The sequence below is a fragment of the Rhea pennata genome, chromosome 6 (assembly GCF_028389875.1).
Source record: "Rhea pennata isolate bPtePen1 chromosome 6, bPtePen1.pri, whole genome shotgun sequence".
NCBI classification, from domain to species: domain Eukaryota; kingdom Metazoa; phylum Chordata; class Aves; order Rheiformes; family Rheidae; genus Rhea; species Rhea pennata.
Genome location: NC_084668.1, coordinates 27,164,947 through 27,186,407, shown reverse-complemented (window position 1 = coordinate 27,186,407; position 21,461 = coordinate 27,164,947). Strand labels below are relative to the sequence as shown.

At 42.9% G+C, this 21,461-nt stretch overlaps 1 protein-coding gene across 1 annotated transcript in view; it reads right to left on the bottom strand.

Annotated features, from left to right (window-relative positions):
- The window catches only part of ITPRID2 (ITPR interacting domain containing 2), a 39,490-nt gene extending 18,722 nt beyond the window's left edge, over positions 1 to 20,768 (bottom strand). Inside the window, exons 1-9 of the mRNA XM_062578434.1 lie at positions 20,545 to 20,768; positions 20,405 to 20,453; positions 15,733 to 15,782; positions 14,821 to 14,877; positions 12,275 to 12,311; positions 10,878 to 10,976; positions 10,154 to 10,362; positions 8,526 to 9,229; positions 4,825 to 4,897 (exon numbers count right to left, since the gene is read on the bottom strand). Coding sequence (XP_062434418.1) covers positions 4,825 to 4,897; positions 8,526 to 9,229; positions 10,154 to 10,362; positions 10,878 to 10,976; positions 12,275 to 12,311; positions 14,821 to 14,877; positions 15,733 to 15,782; positions 20,405 to 20,453; positions 20,545 to 20,728 — 1,462 coding nt within the window. The 5' untranslated portion in view covers positions 20,729 to 20,768. The remainder of the gene's footprint in view (positions 1 to 4,824; positions 4,898 to 8,525; positions 9,230 to 10,153; positions 10,363 to 10,877; positions 10,977 to 12,274; positions 12,312 to 14,820; positions 14,878 to 15,732; positions 15,783 to 20,404; positions 20,454 to 20,544) is intronic.
- Positions 20,769 to 21,461: the final 693 nt, after the last annotated feature.

Genomic DNA, 21,461 nt, shown 5'->3' with positions numbered 1-21,461 from the left:
AAATCAATTCTTGCTCTGCTGTGAGACACAGTACTAAAGTCAAAATCAGTGTTTCAGATCATTTTCCACAGGATTTGTTGTTTATGCACATGCCTTGACAGCTTTACATGACAGATACTGTCAGCCAAGTGGCCAGTCCAACATGTGCCTACAGCCTTGTACAGCATGTAGGGCCTCCGACAGCCTTGGTGACACCTAAAGAGAAACCCCTTTTACGCAGCCTGTTGCAGGGTTGCAAAGGTGCTAGGAGTTTTTTGGAATGTTTTAAAGCTAATCAGAGAAGACTTTTTTGTAAGTATCAAATCTTTTCCTACCATACCTCACCTTTGACTCCTTCACGTTCTCCAGAATGATCTGCTATATCATGTAGGTGCAGCGAACACTTTAAGGAACAGGAATCTCTGCTACTTCAGTAGTGAAATAGCTTCTGTTTGGCCAATGAATGGCAGAGTTTGGCTATGTACAGACTATAAATATTTACTACTACATTGGGGTATAGCAATATGTAATTGTATCCCACCCTCCCTGTCAGCTACTGATCCAGATATTCAACCCACTCCACAGCTCCTGGACATCTCCAATTCAGGCAGCTGAGAGCAAAGCATTAAAAAACAAAACAAAACAACGAACAATTAATTACATTCTGATCTTGGTTAAAACAGCTCCTAACAACAGAGAGTCTGAAGAGAAGCAGGCTGTGATCAGATACGGATCCTCTCTCTTCATTTTGAACACAAAACAACTTGGCACCAAGGGCTGAGTTGTAGGGGCTCAAATGGCTTCACCCCTTGACCAAGAAAAACATGAACACTCTTTTGCCAGTAAGGTTGAGTAAAAGACAGTTTCCTCCACATAAAACAAAGAAGTACAATAGCACAGCACACTCTTCTCTGATCTCAGCAGCCTTCCAAGTACCTCCACTAATGCAATTATACCTGCCAGAAAAAGCTCACTGCACAATGCCAACCTTGTAGCCTGAGGCTACCATCAACATTATGTAGAGAAAATCTTCTCAACTAGTAGGAGTAGGCCAGAGCTAGTACACTAAGGAGAGAGGAAAGTGTGGGAAAAGGAACCAGCCAAGATGAAAAAAGAAAGAAAAAAAAAAGAACAATCAAATGCACGTCCCAGTTGAACCAAGCACAAAACAAAAATGCCCTTTGGATGATTGTTTTAAGCTCTGTAAAACAAGAAAATATTTTTAGATGCTGAATACATGCCAGAGAAAGTGGCTATGCGGAAATATATCAAGTAAGCTGACAAAGTTCTAAACAAAAATGGATGATGAAGAAACAAGTCTACCGTTTATGAAACTCAAGAGCACAGATTAATCATTATCAAATAACGGAATAATTCAGTGTTATCTACTGCACAATAATATTCAGCTACCAGTGGACCGTGGTTCTCACCATTCCAAAACAGTCCTATCAAATACTCATCTTAAACATTCTGCGTCACTACTTCTGACATAGGAAAGGAGGAGAAATACACAGAAGCTGCCTACAAAGCTTTTGTAACATTTATGCCTCTTGCATCTGCAGTACTGGCAAAGCTCTAATGCACTTTGTATTTTACGAGATTATTAACAAATTGACTTTTCCAACTTGGCTGCAAAGCATCCCATTACAAGAGTAAAGGTACTACTGCTCTTTTCCCCATATTTCTCACACTCTGCACCACAGGACTACCAAAACCAGCCCAGTAGGGAGTATTGCCGCAATAACTTTTCAGAGTGCCTGAGGATTTCTTAGCTTCTGGTCAGCTAGGCACAGACTCCTCCAGATACAAATTCTGTTCTCAGTGTATTCTCTCACTCCCCCATCTTCACTCTACTATGGAGCTGCACTTATAAAGAGCTATAAATATGATAATATAGTAAAGGATAGAAAGTGCCGATATGCATTCTTCACTTTTAAGGACTGAATTTTCAAAATTAATTACTGCTTTTGCCTATCAGTGCAAGTCACCTTAGGAGAAACAGCTTTGCAACTATTCAAAATTTCACAAAGCCATTGATGTCAGCAACTAGATGCTTACAAATCACAACGCTTGGAGAATACTTTGTTCTCTATGTGTTGTACCTACATTTGTCCTTTTTGTTGGGCATTTTTGGAATGGAAGGCGCTGCTGTATAAATACGTCATGAAGAATTTTGTTTTCTAACTAACAAAGCTTCCTTCCAGATAACTTTGGAATACTTTTTTCTTTTTTTTTTTTAAGTGGACATTTAGCAGCACAGCATGTTTACAGTGCAAAGCAACTGAAGCTTTTCATTCTTCTCTACTGTGTCCCTTAAAAAACAAAAAAAAAAAACAAACAAAAAAAAAAAAACACACACACACATGCAAAAGCACATCTACATTTCATATTTGTAATAACAAAGACCAGAATTCCAGTTTTGGGCATAATGGATAAACTATTTCAGTACTATTTGTAAGACAAAACCTAAAAAGTACTTTGAGCCAGTCAATATGATATGGATTTCTCTGTATCTCCTAAAAAGTGTTTAACAGAGACATTACTACAACAAAACAATAACTTGCAAGCCATTTTCAAGCACCTTTTGCTTGAAAGACTTAATCAGAAATGTCTTAATTGTCTCCAGAATATTTCAGTGGCAAAGAATTTTTTTTTTTATTCAAATACCTCACATCTTATTACAGACCCTCTTAAAAACGCCTTACAAACTGTTGTAAATGTCAAAGAAATCATCCACAGCTCTCTCTGCAGAAATAAAAAGACATTCCAATGTTTATAACATTCTGTACTGAACAGCACTAACCCTGCTAACAGACACAGAAATACCCTTACATGAAAAAAGGGACAAATTTGTACCTAGAGGGGAAACATTAATGTGGAACAACTTTTTGTTTGTAGGCCCCATAGTCATGTAGGGTAGAGCCAAAGTCATTGGAAGAGGTGAGCCTGTACGACAATCGTCACCTGAAGTCACACTCTTACAGAAGACCAGCACTTGAATTTCACGCTGAACCCATTTCAAAAGATTGCTAGTGAGACCAGAATGTCACATTCAGATCCAATGGCCAGTATTTTCAGTGTGCATTAATTTTGGATGTCTTCAATTTGGTGAGCACTTGCTCTTCAAGAAAACAGGCCTCTACATTGTCTCATGCTGGACATCCTGCAAAAAAACTGACTAGTATTTTTCAAAGTTTTGGGTAAGCTCCCCACCAAATGCTTTTCTTTTTGGCAATTTCACAGAAACCCATATAGAACAACATCGTAAGAATTCCACATCTTCCAGGTTAAATAAAATGTTGGTCCAAGATTTTTGGTGACTCTACCATCAGCTCTGACCTCTTTATTAGATAAGTCAGCTGAGAACTTTAGGCTACAATGGCATGAAAACAAAGTGGGTTCAGAAATGGGTGGGACACACTAGGGGGAAAACGTGAGACAGCATGCCCTGCTCCTGCCATTCTGAAACCTGTTGCTAGAACTGCCTGGTGCTTTTTGACAGGTAAACATAGCACCATATTCTTCTCTGCATTCAGTAAAAAGGAGATAACACCAGGAATACAAAGCACAAAATCTAAATTTTAGAAGAGGGAGAGGAAAAAAAGTACTTTTCTACTCCTTCATTGTAGCTCCTAATTCCTTAAGTTTTCTCCATGTGAAAAACCCTTTCTATAACTACTGAGGCGTGGCAAACAAGAAATCTTACTTGTAAGAGTGCATCTCTAACACATTGCCTGCACTAACTTATTGCCCAGGCCTTTAACCTAAATCATGCAATTGCTTGAAAGCATGTAATCATAAACTTTAAAAAAACAACCAAGCAGGAAATGCTGGGAACATTTAGAGATGCAATTTCTGGCAGGCCCTCCTTCTGACCTATATTCAAAACAGAAACACCAGCAAGTGCAACTCTGTGTTCTACAAAATACTGCTGAATCTATAAAACAAGTCATTCCTAATAACCGGTCGTTAGCCTTCAGAGCTTAGTCCAGAGCATGCTTAACCATATTAATGCAATTTAGCTGAAAGTTCACAAGACTGTCAATTCATTTATGAAACAGCAAATAAATGAACTCTTCAGTTGTTACCCTTTCTCTTTCACATTCTTCAGGAAACACAACTGGCTAGCCACATAGAAATTGCAAAGCTAAGCATCTCACTAAATACAATAAGCTCTAGTTCTTCTTTAATCACACATGTATCTGCCGAAGTACCAGCTTCACTTGGCAACATAGGATAAAAAACAGCAACTATCACAAAATGAATTTAAACATCAGCCTTGCCCTCTCCCAAGCCATAAAATATAAACAATAGCTTGAGATGAAAGCACAAACCAAACAGGCTACAAAAGCCAGTGCACAGAGTTGGTCATTTGAAGGACTACGACTTCCATGTGGGTGTAGAAACACTGGTTCTTTGTGCAGCTAGCACACACATGGAGCAGTAGCATACAGAAGACAGCTGAATGTATCATACAATTTAGGTTTACAATGACAGTTTTAGTTTAAATGGCTACCTTAAATTACAGGATTTACTAGGGAAAAAAATCCTGTACAACCTGAATTAAATTTCAGTTTCTCTGAGCTATCATCAACAGTACAAAAGTCAAAACAGTCACTGAGGTTAAATGGCTGCCCTTCTTGCCTGTAATTTGGGTGCCACTTTGCAACAATGTTCTATGATTTTAAGTATAACTGAAAAGGAAACAGATCCCCCCCCTTTTTTTCTTCTTCTTCTTCTAAGGAGAAAAAAAAATTTTGGAGGTTTTAAATATCTAAATTGGCATTTCAGGGATGTCAGGACATGCAGCAGATTGCCATCTCCTAGGAACAGAAGTCTACTTACCTTTCCTTGATTTGGCCACTACCAGCTGGTGAGAAGTTGGAACATGTGGTAGATCCCCCTCTGTGCTCTGTATCTATAAAAAGAGACAAATATTTTGAGACCTGCTGAAACACATTTCTGTGCTTCAGAATGCCTGAACTGCATATACTGTAGAAGTTTTTTTAAAATCCAACGACCCATAATGGAAGACACAGCAAATGCTACGTCCACCAACCAAACAATATTATTTCAGCTATTCAGTAATGTCCCTGTAAGACAACAGTGGTTCTCAGAGTAGTGTACCTCTTAAAGAGGCACACCAGAGCACAGTTCCCCTTCAATCACACTCATTATGCAGAGAGAGCTATGACAGTACCGAATTCTCAGTTCCCCTTTGGCAAAAGACTGAAATAAGAGCATGAAAACATCTTTAAACATCTTTACCCTAGTACTGTCTTTTCCATTTGGCATTCTTGGCCCCTTATTTGAATAGAAAGAACAACCAAAATACATTTAGAAAAAGTATATGAAGAGATCAGCACATGAGCAGTGTCGTCTGCTGCACTACCAGGTATTTCTCCAAGGCCTGTGAGCCACCAACCCTGCACAACAACTGAGGCCCTGCCAAAACCTACTCCAGACTTCACTACGTTATTACTTGTGGAAATACTTCCCATATTTTCCAGTACAAAAAAGGGCAAATAATGCCTTCAGAACCATAAGAAAACTTAAAACTACAATATATGGAAAATTAATCCTGTTACTTCATTATTTTATGAAACAGTCTTATTAAGAAAGCAGTTCTTGGACAACTGTTAAAACAATGAAAAGAATAAGTTTGAAATTTGAACAGGAAGGCCTTTGTTTAGTTTGAAAGCTAGAACACATTTTCTCTTTTGTGCGCTACAAAAAACCCAATGGTTCACATGCAAGTCCAAACTAAAAATAATAACCCTCCCACCCTTCCCTCTAACAGACTGCCTGCCTAATTTCAAAATTAAGCAATGGAAGCATTTCAAGCAGTAACAACTTCACCTCCATTTGTGAAAAACTTAAAAATCCAGAATCAGGATACTAATGTTTTAAATCCCAAACAGTGTGCATTGCATCCACAAGGGCGCATCCTCTCAAACCTAAGCGATTCAAGAGGTACTCAGCCTGAACTCTTCACCATTAGTAAGTGAATTACTCTTGTACAATAGAGAGGCTCCTATTCTTGTAGGAGATGAAGGCTGTACCAAAAGGGTGAATGATTATTTTATGAAAATGCAGTATAGAGGCAGCTCATCAGTTAAATTTATGCAATCCGTCCTTGTTTAAAAAAAAAAAAAAAAAAAAAAAAAAAACAGTAACAATAACAAATAATCTTACAGGATCCTTGACTGGACTGGCCTTCCAGGAAATGTATCTTGATTCTCCTCAACCTCCCAGTTTCCAACAGCTAAATTTGCAGCCTCCGGACCGCCCAGCCCCTTCTCATCTAAATACCTTCCACCTGCTGTCCTTGGCCGAGATGCAGCACCCGGTTATGTCAGCTATGCGGCAACCGCAGCTCACAGCAGTCTCCCCTTCTCCTTCCCCTTCTCTTTAGCCAACATGGACTTAATGGCCTTAGCGGTTCCAACTGGCTCACTCGGGAGAGGGTGTTGGGGGGAAATCCTGCCCTGACTCATGCCACGCTAGCTATCTTCACGGCAGCACACTTCCTAGCGGTGCCCAAGCCGCTGAGGCACTAGTAAGTGTGGAAAGAGCTTCCTCGCTGTATCAGTCCTCTTTTCATGTATGACTGCACTCCAAACCAAGCTGGGAGCGCAGTGGGAGGAGCTACTGTCACCACTGCTAACACTGCTTATTGCTCTTTATACCCCAGTTAGAGACACGCAGGGGGAAATAAAAAATAAAAAAAAAAAAATCAAGCTGCCAGGTATTGTTCTAAAGTTTCTTTACCAAAACCGAATCTCTCCCAGGAATCTGAAAGCAGTTGATATGTATACGTTATATTGCGTAAACAAAAATTCACCACAATTCCATCCCACATCATATGTCGGCTTGCCAAAACAGCTGTGTTTATGCACTGGCACCGCTGCAAAGTATGTCAACCAAAACTTCGCAAACGCATTGCGTTTGGCTTGTACAAAATTTAGTCGAAGTTGTCTTCATTTCATAACCCTTTACAGTCCAACTTACTCTGAAAGAAAATTCCAGGGAAGCTGCCTGGCTTTTTGTTTGTTTGTTTCACTTTGCTCAAGAGTGACAAAAACCAGGAAACGCGTTTCTCCCCTGGGGTGTGTGAAACCAGCCTGACTATCAAGAACGTAGCAAAACGCATCACCACACAGACCGCTCCCTTTGCGCCAACACAAACATCTGCGTAGCTACACGAACTGGATCAAGAAAATAATCCAGCTGAAAATTAGGCCAGGAAAAATAAAGAAAATCGGAACACGCCGGGTTTCTTTTTCCCCCCTCAGCTGTTCCTTGTTCTGGTTCAGTAGATGGCCACACAACAGGTCGGTGATGGCACAGGTACAGATAAATGGCAGGAACTGAGAGAGGCTGGGCTACTTCTCTCTACTTGAGAAGTGCCTTCAGCAACAACTTTAGTTTCTCTAAAAGGACCTCAAAAACCTGCAACGCCAGTACTACGTTACACACAGTGTCTGCAAAATTGAAAATAGCCTTTGCCATTTGCTGCAAGACTTCAGGAGTTTTCTATTCACCTATTTTCTTCACCCGTTTCAACAATAGGATGCCAATCCTTCATTTCACATAACTATTTCACATGGATAACAATTCAGCAGTTAACTTTTTCAACAACGGCCACTTAGAAATGTGTCCACAAAAACATCTGCTGACTTCAGACAGATCTTGTAATTGAAAGGGCGAGTCTATGCAGAAAATTGCATTTTTGAATTTGTAGGCTGCACATTTACTAGCCTAATAAACAAATCACTTACAGAAACCTGAGTAAAATCCCTTTGGGAAAATTATCACAGAAATAAAATGGATAAATGCATTTATGAATAGCAACACGCAGCTAACAGAATTTTTAACTAAGCCACAGCAAAAGGCAAGTCAAACATTACTTCTAGTACACTGGCTCTTCAAGAATAAACAAGGCAACATGCAGTAGATTGTCATCAAACCAAACCTACCTGAGATGAGAACCTTACCCTACACGATAGCCCTTTGCCCTTTAATGCAAAAGGCTCTTGTTTCATCCATAAATTTATCCTTAACCAGGAACAACTGATAAACTGAATGTACTTTTAGGCAACAATAAGTAAATACTTACAGTAAGCAATTTAAACAAAGTAAAAATTTAAAAGCAAAGTCTTTTACGTATATACAGCACAACCTACATCTACTTTTCACAGGAAAAGGTCGTTTAGGAATGGAAAAGTTCATATGAAATTTTGTCAGTGACTGTAATCACCTTAACTCAATCGAAAAAGAATGAGAAGATTCATGTAGATTATCAGGAATAATAAAATAAAGTCATTTCAATGGGAAGACTGATTAGTCTTTCAAGAGAAAGTGACAATTTTCCTATCATTCAGAGAATCTGAAGCATTCCTGAGAAATGCTTCATGAGAATGCATTCCTGAGAAACGCATTCATGAGAAAACACCATCAAACGCATCGGAGGGAACATTTCTCTGCTGTCAACCACCATACTGTGTAAACCGCATGCAAAACCAAAGACATTTATTTCTACCTACCTCTTCCATCTCAAAGGAGTCCTTCTGTGGCAGCATTAGATTCATTATGGATGGATTTGCTATAGGAGCGCAGGATTCTTTACCTGACGAAGACATATGAGGCCTTTGTATTTGACTGCTACTTTCTGACTCACTAGATGTATTAGAATCACTGCTAAGGTTAGGAGAGTCCAGAAGATGAGATTCTTCACATGATCTGTGCCAGGGGCTTGCCAACTTGCTATTTGGCACATCTGCTGAGGGCACAGTGCTCTCCTGCATATCATTAGTTCCAGCAGGAAGACTTGCAGGTTTGTGTATGTCTGCAGTATTTGTCTGGTAAGTGGCCATCTCCTCTTTTACAGTAGCCAGCAAAGAAGAGGAGTCTTTCTTTTTAGAGTGTTTTGGTAATTTAGATTCATTTTTAACATCATTTTCCTCACTCCCTCGTTCCACTGGACTTTTCCCTTTGTCAACAGGTGACGGAGTTGAGCAGCTGCCACTCTCTGCCTGCTGTGCACCACACAGATTGAGCTTTGACAAGGTCTTCATTAGTCGACTGGCTGTATTGCTTCGGTTTAAAGGGGGAGGGCTGGATGCCTCTTTGCTGGAAGACACTGAATTCATACTGCCAATTTTCTGTAATGGAGTCCCAGATACTTGAGAATATAAAGAAGAAAAGGCATTGGCCACAGTAGTAAGCACTTCAATCTGACGAAAACGACCTGCACGAGAACAAAGCATAAGGCAAAGTTTACGAGAAGGTCTGGTGTCACCACATCTCAGAACAGTTGATCAAGCTCTACGTGACTGTTCACAGATAGCTCCTGTCTTCGCATTTGAGAGTGAAGTTTTCATCATAACCTGTCCCTCAGCCCACCTGAAATCTCCTTCTTATATGAAGGATCCCCAAGATTGACCAAATGCTGTCTAGTCCTGTAACCTGAAACAGATACCATACAGTATTAAGGAACAGAAAAATCTCTGCCAGATCACTTGATAAATGCACAAAGAAAACAGCATGGGCAGCTTTCACAAAACAAGAACGGACAAAGGTATGCAATTCGAAATTAATTTACAAAGTGCTAGCAAGAACAAGAAAAGAGATTACTTTGATTGCCATCTCCCATCTACAACAGGAAATTTCAGCTACGCCTGCATTTCAGAAACATTCATTACTGACTGAACAAAGCTCCCAGCAAAGTCAGTGGAGATACTGGCACAGATTTTAACAACTACAGAAGTAGGTCACGCTGAGTGCTTTCAAAAATCTCACCTGATACTGAAGAACTCATGAAAGACAGGTATTTCTATTTGTTTCAGTGCTATAAATAGCTACCTCGGCAGTTAGGCTTAGAAGCAAGAGAAGAACAATGCACACAAGAGAAACCAACAGCTCTTACACGATGCCTTTTACTTTCCTCCTCACTATAAATCTATTTCCTTCATCCCCAGTTGTATAACACTAATGGTCACTGCTTGCCATAATTAAAACGAAGCAAGATTTTTATTACAGATTCTGAATGGAATTTCATTTTCAGATTGTAAAGGGTTTTTTGCAGGCACACTAGATATAGATTTTCTTTTGAGGTTGTTTACGTACTTTAAAAGCAAAATGATAATAAACTTTACTTTAAAAACATACTTACTTGTTAAAGCAAAATTTGGATTTTCCACTTCCATGCGCTGCATTTGAGCATTCAGAAACACTTTGATATCTATCCCTCTGGCAAATGACGATGAATTAAAAAATCTTGCTGGAATTTTTGAAGCAATATCTGGTTCATCTCTTCCAAATCCAAGGTTATAGAGCACTTCTTCTGGGTCTTCCTCATAAAGCTCCAGTAATTCAGAAACACTAAAATGAAAAGATGTTTGCTATCCACGTGTCTCCTTTTAAGACACTGCCTCTTCTGCCCAATTATTAACTCAGCTCACTATCCAGCTCTGCCCATTGAACTTTTGACTCCTACAGCTCTGTTGATTTTAGGAAATAATTTTGGAGATATCTGCATCTGAAATGTTAGTTCATGCCACCACAAACATCAGCCCAGCTGCATTTCCAATCTGATCTTGTTATTTATTAAAGGCAACCCTTATTCTGCAGATCACTGATTTTAAAACAGCATTAAGATTTCAAACATTTCTAAGGTTTAGGTCCATTTGTAATTATTTACTGCGAATCACAAATGAAAATAAATAGCAGTTTTTCAAGCAACCAAATGAAAATTCTCTTCTCAGCTACTAAATACAACAATACATACAAATCAAGCCAAACCTATTTAAGTCAGGAACAGAAGAAATTTTGCCAGCAAAACAGTGCCAAATTCCACTGAACTGTGCCATGACCTTCAAAGCATAATACTCTTTTACCTTGAAACAGTTGCACTGCTTTTTCCAGACCCTGTGGAGTTCATACTTCTCCCCTTCTGGTGAAACTGAAGTCTTCTCTCCTTCGCCAACATACCATTGCTGTCAAGACAAATGGAGAAGACCACTGTGATAAACTGGTTTCTTTCAGTAATTCAATTCTCAGTCTGAGGAGAACGAAGTCTCCAATCCTGCTGAATTTCTCTTTTCCCGTTCAATGTTATCTGGTTTATATTAGCCATGTCATTTATTGAAATGGAGTAACACTGGAGTAACAAAACTGAGACGCCTCCGTAAAAACATACGAATACTCTTAAGAAACTGAAGGCAAACGCAAGCCGAGAAAACAAGCTCCTGCTCTTTGCAGCGCTGTCCCTCCCCACCGGCTCCCACCCACCTCCAAGGAGGAAGCCCGACCTCAGCGCCCTTCCCTTCCCTGCACTGCTACCGCCTCCGATGGGACCCCCACGAGCGGCCCGCTGCCTAGTCCCACCTCGCCGCTGGCTGCAGAGCGGCTTTCGGCTGCCTCACTCCCACTGCTTCCTGCAGCGCGACGGAGGCTGCGACCCGTCAGCAGCGAAGAGCTCGCGGGCCGCCCAGGCAGGCGGCGGCGAAGCATAAGGGAGCCCGGGCCGAAGGAAATGGAGCAAGACTGCCTCCAACCAGGATTCCCAGCCAGTTTCTTTCTCAATCCCAAACTATTTCCTCCCTGAATCTCTAGAAGTTGCCTCTCCATTAGCTGGTATCCTCTTGCTCAAACGTACCAGTGATACCAACCTCTTCTTGGGACAAACCTTCCGCAGGGGAATTTTACTGCCTAAGTCCTAACACAAAGAGCAGAACACCCACTAAGAAATGCAGCAGATTCACCTAAAAGCCCATTTTATGGAGCCCATCTCTGGAGGGAGCTGCCTGTGGAGGCTGTGCCCTTATTTGCTAGAGTCCCTCCAGGAGTTGTAGTCACAGTACCTCCTAGGAGCTCCCTCTAAAGCAGGAACCTCTCTTTCTTTCCCTCTCTCTCTCTCTCAAAGTCCTTCCTCCTCGCTCTGAAAGGGCATCTGCTCTGAAACGTAAAACAAGTTTTCCCTTTAAATTTCTGAAATGGGCAGGGATTAGTGAGCCAAAGAAAGAAGGTAAATCATACTAAATTACTTAGAAAATTTTTTGGTTTTCCTCTGTTTTCCCTACATCAGGTCTGCTAGAGGAATAAAAATCTGCATTTTCTGCACTTCATAGTGACTGTTTATGTACTACCTGTAACTTCTCTTTTCCTCGCAAAAACACACCTGAACAAAACAGCCTTACTCCTGAGATAGTCTACACTACTTCCACTGCACCCTTTCCCTTAGTCATTCCAATATAAGTACTTCTCCAAAGCAAACAAAAAAGGAAATGTTTACCATGTTTCCATCTGGGTATCACTCCGTAGATGATTAGCTGTACAGAAACAAGAATAAGTTACATAGAGACTTCTTCAGTATTACACTACTCATAACTGATATGAAAAAAAGCAGCCAGTGAACACTTTTCTGAATACTACCACATAAACAGGGTTTTTATCTTTCCATACAGTCAGATCATCAAGTGTTTCTAGTATCCAGCTGATGTAAAGATGACCTGGTTTATTCAGGATCTGTCCAAAATAAAATCTCACATGGAAACAAGTTTACGTACTATAATCGACCACATTAACTTGAAATTTTACATGCTTTAAGTTAGTAATTTTTATATAGAGAGACAATTTATTTTTTGCAGTTTAAGACATGATCACCAGCTGAAGGATTCTTCCACAGACAGGGAGAGGAAGAGAACACACGAAGACTGCTCAGCTAGGAGAAGAAAAGAACGTAGGAAATGAATTTGGCTCCCATGGCCAGGCATGGAGACTTTATCGTTCAGTCTTTAAATCACAACAGCTAGTTCTCAGCTTGGGGGCTGGCAATTTCTTAACAGAAGTTACACACCAGCTGCAGTGCTGATGAGACCAGTCACTCGGACTCACAAAAAGGGCTTCCCGGGGTGGCCAGTCTTCCGATACCAAGCACCAGTCACCACTTTTGTATATGGAATACAGTATCTTCCTGAAGCTGAAACACTTCGGCTCCACATGCGAGCATCCCAGGCAGCATTATTCGTTTAGAAAAATCAACATCCTGCCAAACCAGAGAGTTGAGTCCTTGCCTTTAATTACCAGTCCTCTAACGCAGCGACGCAACATTAACAAACTGGCTGCAGGAGACAGGCAAGGATGTTACAACTTTACTCTTCTCATAGCTGGTTCGGAGGGTTGCTATGTCGAACGCTCTGCCAGGAAAACCCTGCACCTAGACCAGTCCCACCACAAGAGAAGCAAGCAATAGAGAGCAAAATATGCCAGCCTCAGCCCTTGTTTCTTTTCATTTGGAGACATCACTAAGAAACTCAACTGTATACACAACGCAGAAACCATCTCTCTCTGCCCAACTTAAAAAAGAAGAAAAGAAGAAGAAAAAGCTTGCATGCAACCTGAAGCCAGGCCCAGCTATACGGGCTTATTGGTAGCTAGTTTAAATAGCTAAACCACGGGTTTTCAAACCGCTTCGCAGCTCAGTACAGGTGTCAGTGTTACAGTGCTTGTCCAGCCCTCCCCGTAAAACGTGCACAGGGTGCTGACTTGGTAACTGGGTTCACGCAGCGACGGATGCGCGATGCCAGGCCATCTGTACAAGCCGAAACGAGGCCGTATGGCAGGGCAGGCGGCACAGCTCTGAACAGCTCTGTCATCGCCTGCTGCGCTCCGACGGGAAGCAGAGCACTGCGGAAGCATCCACGTCCTTACGTGAAAATAAGCCCCCAATTCTCGTACTAAGACCTGTGTCATCTGCAAAGGAAGGAAATGACCTTCTACCTCAAAAATAGAAATACTTGATAATGATGGGGGGGAGGAGCAAAAAATGAGGAAAAAAGGGGACATGATTTATTTAAAATGCACCCACTCTTTTTTCCTTGGTTACATGCTTAGAGCTTGGAGTAACAAAGAGCTTCTATGAAATCTTTATACTGCAGGCAATCTAACAAGTGGAAAAGACTATCAGAAGGAAAATTTAATCCTATTTACTCTATTGCAGTAAGGGATTAATTTACCAGATCAAGGGCATTACCAGATCAACTGCTTTCCTCACAGGTCTAAAGTCTTTAAAAATTAAAATTGTTTCCCACTCCCAGGCCCTGCACCACTAGTTTGGCAAGACTGGCAAGATTGCTAGGGAGAAAGGGGCTTTCTACTATACAAGTTCTGACATTTTTCAGAAATTGTAGTTCTAACAGAAAGCTGGCTATAGGGAAGTCCACGAACAGCCACATCTCCTTCCCCTTAAAAAAAGGAAGGAGAAAGAAAGAAACAGAAGGCAGCTACTGACAGCAGGGTATATACCAAGGCTGATTCAAAAATACTTACTCAGCTTTGGGATTTTTCATTTTTAAAAGCACTTAGCTCTTAATAGGTTTGCTTCTTGGCTGATATTCCATTCCTCCTTCCATATGCCTGCACATGCCACTCCCAAGGGTTTCAATGGAAGTGAGGCATACATAACTGCCAAGAGTAACCCATGGACAGGAAGAACAAGTAGTAAGAGAAAAAAATTAAAAAATTAAACAAAACTTTCTCATAGCTTCAGTGAGTGCTATCGGCTATATTGCTGCTATGGATATTAAAATGAGAGGACAGCAGAACTCAGGGCTGACTCTGATGCTCAGGTTAGACCAGAATACTTAACAAAACCAATATTTCAATAAACTTAAAAAGCAAACCTTGCCACATTTTTTTTAAGTGCTCCCAGCTGGTTTTCTAGTCAGCTTTACCAAGTACCTTTGACCAAAAGGGAAATACTGCCTTTCAAAATAAAAATCAGTTGACTGAATATATTTTTTTTTTCTAGAAAAAGAGTCATAGTCCTGCCACACCCACCTTCAGCTCCCAGGGATAAGTCATCTTCAAAACTTCCTCCATTTCTCACCAGCATGCCTGCAAATGTACAGTTAGCAGCTCAACAACATTGCAGTGTTTTCTGTCCAACAGCTTAAGTAAAGATATTAACAAGACACTTTCAGTTCATACAACAGGATGTAACTAGATTGTATTTACAAATCCTGCATTATTCATACACTAAAAATGCACTGAAAAGTTACATTTGATACCATAGGAAGTTTAATGTGCAAGAGAACAAATATAGCAGTGCTTCAGTTTCCTGCTCAGCAATACCCTCCCCGGTCAAACTGTGAGCAAGTTAACTTTAAGTGCAAACCTGGAGGTATACCTAAAATACCTGTTCCTTTTGCTGTTACATTAAACTTCAGACACCTTACCAGGAAGTTTCAGAGTTAAAAAATGAGTTCAGATCAGGCATTCCCTTCTCTCCCCCTATATCAGGATAAGGCTTCAAGTGAAGACTCCAGATACAGCAAGTAATTCCTCTATGCCATGTCACTACCTGCAAACTCTCACTGTACTTTGAACTTTAGTATTCAGTCCTGCTCAGATAGTAAAATTTTCAGGTGTGGCAATCTAAGTTATTAGACATAGAGACTACCTAGCTAACCTAGAAAACCTAGCTAGCTCACAAGAAAAAAAATTACGAAGGTCCCCTTTCTGCTCATTTAGGAGTTTTTATAAGGCTTACTAAACTCCAGAAGAAAGACTTCATCAGGATCTTTTTGCTCTTCCCCAATTTCCTGGGCACCACTGCTTCGCCATGAGAATAACTCACCGTTGCTGACGATGTCGTTTGTGTCACTGAAAGAACTGAAGTCGCAGGTGAACGCACATGAAAGCACAATTCTCAATTAAAAAAAGGTTTCAGTAGGTAAAGCCTTTCCTTACCCTTCAACAGAGGATTGCTTTGCTCATCCAGGGAGGCTCCCAGAGGCGTTCTGAAACCACAGAAGAGATTAATACTAGTTTAAAAACTTGCTGCTTCATGTCCTTCCTTACAGCGCGCAATAGGCTTGTGATAGCAGCAGTTGTCCCTCCCTCCACCCCCAGAAAGCACAAACATATAAAGACTGGCAATAACTTCCTAAACAATCCCCAGCCCTCTGAACAAATATACTTCATAGGGAAAAATGACAAAACATGTTAATAACTGAACATGGAGACATAAGCCAATGTCAAAGCTTCAGAATCAGCAGGCATCTGTCAAAGAAATCATGGAGCTCTGAGAAAACAACCTAGTAAAAATGAGTATGGGTGCTTGAACAAATTAATTCAAATGAATTTATATGTCAAAAGCTGTCACTATTTTTCTCCATATTTAAAACTTATTAGCATCAAGTTACCTCAGGCTTTGGAGAAAGGAGACAAAAAGCTGTATTTGCTGATCAGAAACAAGATAAAAATCTTTACAGTTGTTAGCTACCACTTGCCAGTTCTGGTATTTTATAGGTTCTTTACTTTAGCTCTTATTTGGAGGATTTCTTTTGGTGTTATTCCTTGGAACACAGTGGATTTGCTGAATTTCATTGCACCTGAAAACAGCAGCAGAAGCCGCACCAGCAACACGCCCAATCCGTTTTGGTATTCACACTGAATTTGTTGATATTAACTGAGTATTTCTATATCTTGTCTCTCAGAGATATGCTTAACCAAAGATCTGTCACCATTAAGTACTGCAGCATAACTCTCAAAGCCCAAAATAAATTCAGAAATATAATACTTGAAGAGGAAAGCAGATGATTTATGTGCCTGTATTATGTATGTTTCAGTTAGGCTTTTAATTAGACAAACATATAAACCTGCCCAAAGAACTTGTTAAAGTAAACAGTAGTCTGATATGGTACTTGTTTTGGTGCCATGGCCAAATCAAGCAACAAGAGTTTGCATCTGCTGTTTTGTAACAGGTCTTATACTTTACAACTCTTTTTCCTCTGAAAATAGCTCACTGTTACCATACGGAGCCTGCTGACATGTAACAAGCTAACCTTGAGAACAGGTCTGTTAAAAGCAAAGGAAAAAATTCACGCTATAGTGAGCAGACAATTCAAATCGCAAGAGCATCCAGGCATGGGAATAGGTTCTGAGGGACAGAACAAATTTTGATGAAAGTCGGATCTCCCAAATTTCTGTGCATCTTTGTTTCTGGGTTTTAAACAAGTTAGGGTATGTTGTCTAAACCTTCCACACTGCAGCAAGTCTTATGTTCTGAGGCAATAACTGTGCCTGCTCTTTAGTCCCTGGCTTTGACGGGCACATTCCTATTCTCTCCCCTTTCCTTCCCTTGTGGCTATTTCACTCTTTTTTGATACAGAAATGCTGGCAGTGACTTTGACAGCCAAGTCCAGTGCTTCCTGCAGCAGCTGGCAAAGAACAGTAAAAGCAAGCATTGAAGCTGGCATTTTCTCTCAGAAACGAAGTTCATCACCTCTACAGCACGTCAGCAGCTACCAGAAAAGAAGCTCTGTCAACTATCCATCTGCTTCTGCACCTATTCACAACTGCTTACCATGGCTTTCTGTTGAAAAATTTGCATTTAAGAACTAGAGACCACATGAGTTTAAACAAGGGAGAAATATCTGTCCAAAAAAGCTCTTGGATAACAGCATGCAACAGTTTTACCTTTCTGTGTAAGGATATTTTTCAGTGGCAAGGTCCACAAACCAGCTTACACAGGTTCATCTCAGAGCACCCTCACACAGGACTGGGAGACCTTATTATTCTGCGTCGCGTCCAAGAAAATAGCAAGGGGTGCTGGAAGCCTGCTGCTGCTGAGTTACGGCAGGTTCTCCAGCATGTCTGACAGCCCGCGTGAAATGGCTCGGGCAAAAGAGAGCACGGACAACTGGGAACGTCACAGAAATCAGAGACCAGCTCTGCAACACAAGCTGGCCTGCGCTTGGTTCAAAGAATCCTGCAATTCTGCACTTACTCTCTCTAGGGGTGATTCATGTATTATTCTATTTTAACATATAAGGTTATAATTTATTCCAGTATTGGTGTTCAAAAGAACAGAAGAGTCCCCTCTACCCACAGCCCACATTGCCATGGGTCCCAGGTAGTACCGAGGCAATAGGAGAACATACGGGGCTCGTTGCGAGCTTCAAGGATGCCTCTCATCACAGAGGTTTGCTTCCTTGGCTATCAGCTGTAGTAAGACATCTTCAGAAACAGGACAAGGATTTTGCACTGTGCTGTAAAAGCAATTTAAACCTCAGCTTTTAAAGCCTGATCCAGGCAGAAGTGTTTATTTTAAAGTTGAAGAGAGAAAAAAAAAAAAAAAAGGCACTCTTTCTTTCTGAAGCATTTCAAGAACTCATTTCCTGCATATTCTACAGGAGATAGTTCCTGAATACCTCAACACTCCCTGTATTACTCGGAGAGTTCAAATATACTGAATTAAATACATGTACCCCAGAACTGACAAGAAAATTCTCTCTTTTTTCTGTCCATATAATACAAACACTTTTGTTTCTTACGTTAGCCTCATAAAATTTAAAACTGAAAACCTTTGTAAGCTTTCCTATTACTTTCTTTCTTTCTCCCTAATATTTTGAAAAGAATGCTTTTCTCAAAAGGATGAGATTCACAAAAAAAAAAAAAAAAGTAAATTTTGGGCAACAGACATTTCCTAAGCCTCTAAAATCCTTAGTGTGTAGTATATTAGCTTTTCATTGTCTTTTTTTTTTTTAGTACCTCACACTATTTAATTTGGTAGAGATGTATTAGGAGCCCCACCCCCCTCCTTCTGCAAAGCAGATGTGGAATAGAGATGCTAAGCAATTACAGCCCCGAACTGCTAACGTAAACATCAGGGGATAACTAGTAATTCTCCTTTTCTCCAAATTATTATACTGTTGATGCTTTTGGAAACAAAGAAAGAAATCTTATAAGCAGATCTATTACACAGTGGGTTAATACTAATCTGCACTACTATCAACTCAAAAGAGAAAATCAGATGTAAAGGTGCAAATTTTCTTCTGGTGCACATTTCACAAAAGCTTATGTAAACAATCACTTTTTAGAAAACCTCTGCTAGAGAAAATGCTTCATTTTAGCAACTGAACATCAATTTGTAGTAACGGTTATATTCTGCAATAGAGCTAACTCATAACAACATAGTTGTGCAATGGACCAGAAACAGAAGATCAAGTCTGCATGCACTGCCTATACTTTGTAGCAATCAGAACTCCACAGCAAAAAAAAGAGCACAGTATTTTTAAAGAAATAATAATTCCCAGGGAAATCAACAGCTTTAAGTTTTCACAGCAACTGTTCTTTTTAACTGCTGTCTTTCAAACGACGCAATATAATATCCTTGGGATTGTTCTGTCATCTTCTGCAGCGTCGTCTTTTCCTATGCACATTGTTAGCAAGAGAATCGGTTCAGCACGTTCATTCCGATTTACAGAGTCACTTTATAACAGCGCAAGCTGAATAATCGTTTCATATACTAGCTACCGCTCACACGTATATTACATAAATACATACAAATTCAACTATTTTGCAATTTTAAAGCAAAAGGGACTATGCAATACTTCCAACAGCTGAGCTCTTACCTCCCACAGGTATGAACAGTATAGGCATGCACTCTGCACATTACTGAGTTAGAGGCTAACTCAAGTTTGAATTGCATATTAGTGCCAGCCAGCCCAGGGCAGAACACCGCAACATTTCATACTACACTGTATTTGTTTTTTTTTTTTTTTTTTTTGGGGGGGAGGGGGGCAGCAAGGGGAAGGTTACATGAAAATTAAAATAATACTATTAAAGTAAAATTTAAGATACCTTAAAAAGAAATGGCAAATTTTATCCTTCTTAGCACAACACAAGATACACGACAGAGCTATTCTTTAAAAGACTTCCGTGGAAGAGCCACAAAGGGCTTTACGTCCTTTAACTAACTTCTGCACCTCCCTATCAGCAAAACGGTAATCTGCGTTTCATTTCCTTATGTGCAAAATAAGGGAATCTTACGTTAGGCTCCGTCTCCCCGCCTCGTGAATCGATCGCGACCACATTCCGCAGAAGCGATCGGTGCCGGATTCCGCCACGGGCAGTCCCCGCAGCGGGCGGCTCGCACAGCCAACCTCGCACCACGGCTCCAGGCCCGCGCGCGTCGCCAACCGGCGGCCGCGCGCTGCCGCCTCAGCGCCGCGCAGCGCCGGCGGCGGCTGACAGGGCCGGGGAACCTTCTAGACGGGAAGGCAGCACACACGGAGCAAGGCACGCAGCGGCGTTAGGAAGAACCTCTCTCTCGTGGGCCTCTTCCCCCCTTCCCTGCTCCGGAAAGCCGAGCTGCTAACAAGCCAGCCAGGCGGCAGAGCCTGCGCTTGGGGCCGCTCTGCCAGGGCGCCGCAGGGGGGGCGCACGGCTGCAGGAGCCCTCAGAGCCCCCACGCGTGCCGGCGGGGCGCGCGGGGCGCCGGGCGCGGCGGCGGCGGGGCGCGGCGGCATCTCCAGGCTCCCGCCGCCCGCGCCGCGCCCCGCCGCGGGAGGCGCGCGGAGAGCGGGCGGCCCCGGCGGGAGGCCGGGGGCGGCCCCGGGCGGCGGCGCCCGCTCACCTGCAGTCCTTCAGCCATATCGCGATCTTCTCGTCGGGGACGCTGCGCCCTGCGGGGGGAAAGGCGAGAGGAGCCGGCAGCTCCGGTCAGCAGCCGCCGCGGACAGCCCGGCCCGGCCGCCCCCGCCGCCCCGCACCGACCTGCCGCGGCCGCCGCCGGCAGCTTCCCGCCGGCGAGCTCCTCCGCGCCCCGCGGCGCCGCCGCGTCCCGCGCCGCCGCGGGCTCCTCCGCCTCCGACGCCTGCCAGGAGTCGCGGCTCCTGGCCCAGGCCCGTCTCTTCTGCGTCGCCCCCTGCCGCTCCTGCGCCGCCGCGGGCTCCTCCATGGGGCTTCAGGGAGCCGGGCGGCGGGGCGGCGGCGCGGGCATGGCGGACGGCGGCGGCGGCGGCGGCGCGGGCAGCCCCGCGGGCAGCGCCGCCCCGCCGCGCCCCGCCCCGCCGCGCCGCGCCGCGCCTGGCACCGCCCCCGCCGCGGCCGGGCCTCGCGGAGCGCGCGCCGGGGAGGCGGCGGCGCCGGGCCGGGCCGGGCCGGGCCGGGCGCGGCGGCGGCTCCGACTTCCTCATTCCGCGGCGGGGGGAAGCTCGGGGCACGCGACGGCGGCGGCGCGGCCCCCGCGCGGCTCCCTGTGCGGGCCGGTCCCGGTCCCGGTGCCGGTCCCGCGCGACAGCGTCCGCCGGCCGCGGTGGGCACCAGAACCGGGCCGGGCCCCACACACACGCACGCTTCACTGCGGATGAGAGACCTCCGCGGCATCCTCCGAGCTTTTTTCCTGAATAAACCTTCATTTTCTGAGTGTATTGTGTTAAAATGGAAGAACATTCGCACCGTGAAAGTGTGTTTAGTTTGTGCTTAAAAGTTCCTATGCCCGTATGTGCAGAGACTGCAGGTTTTAAATGTGGTATTTAAACAGAACAAACTGCACCTGAACCTTCCTTGTTGATCCTCAAAATAATCAAGGGTTTCTCAACGTGGCACGTCTCGCGCGGTGCGTATTTTTGCACGAGCCGACGCGGAGCGCGCTGTCGGCAAGCCCGGTCCGCGACGAGAGGCGTTTGCAG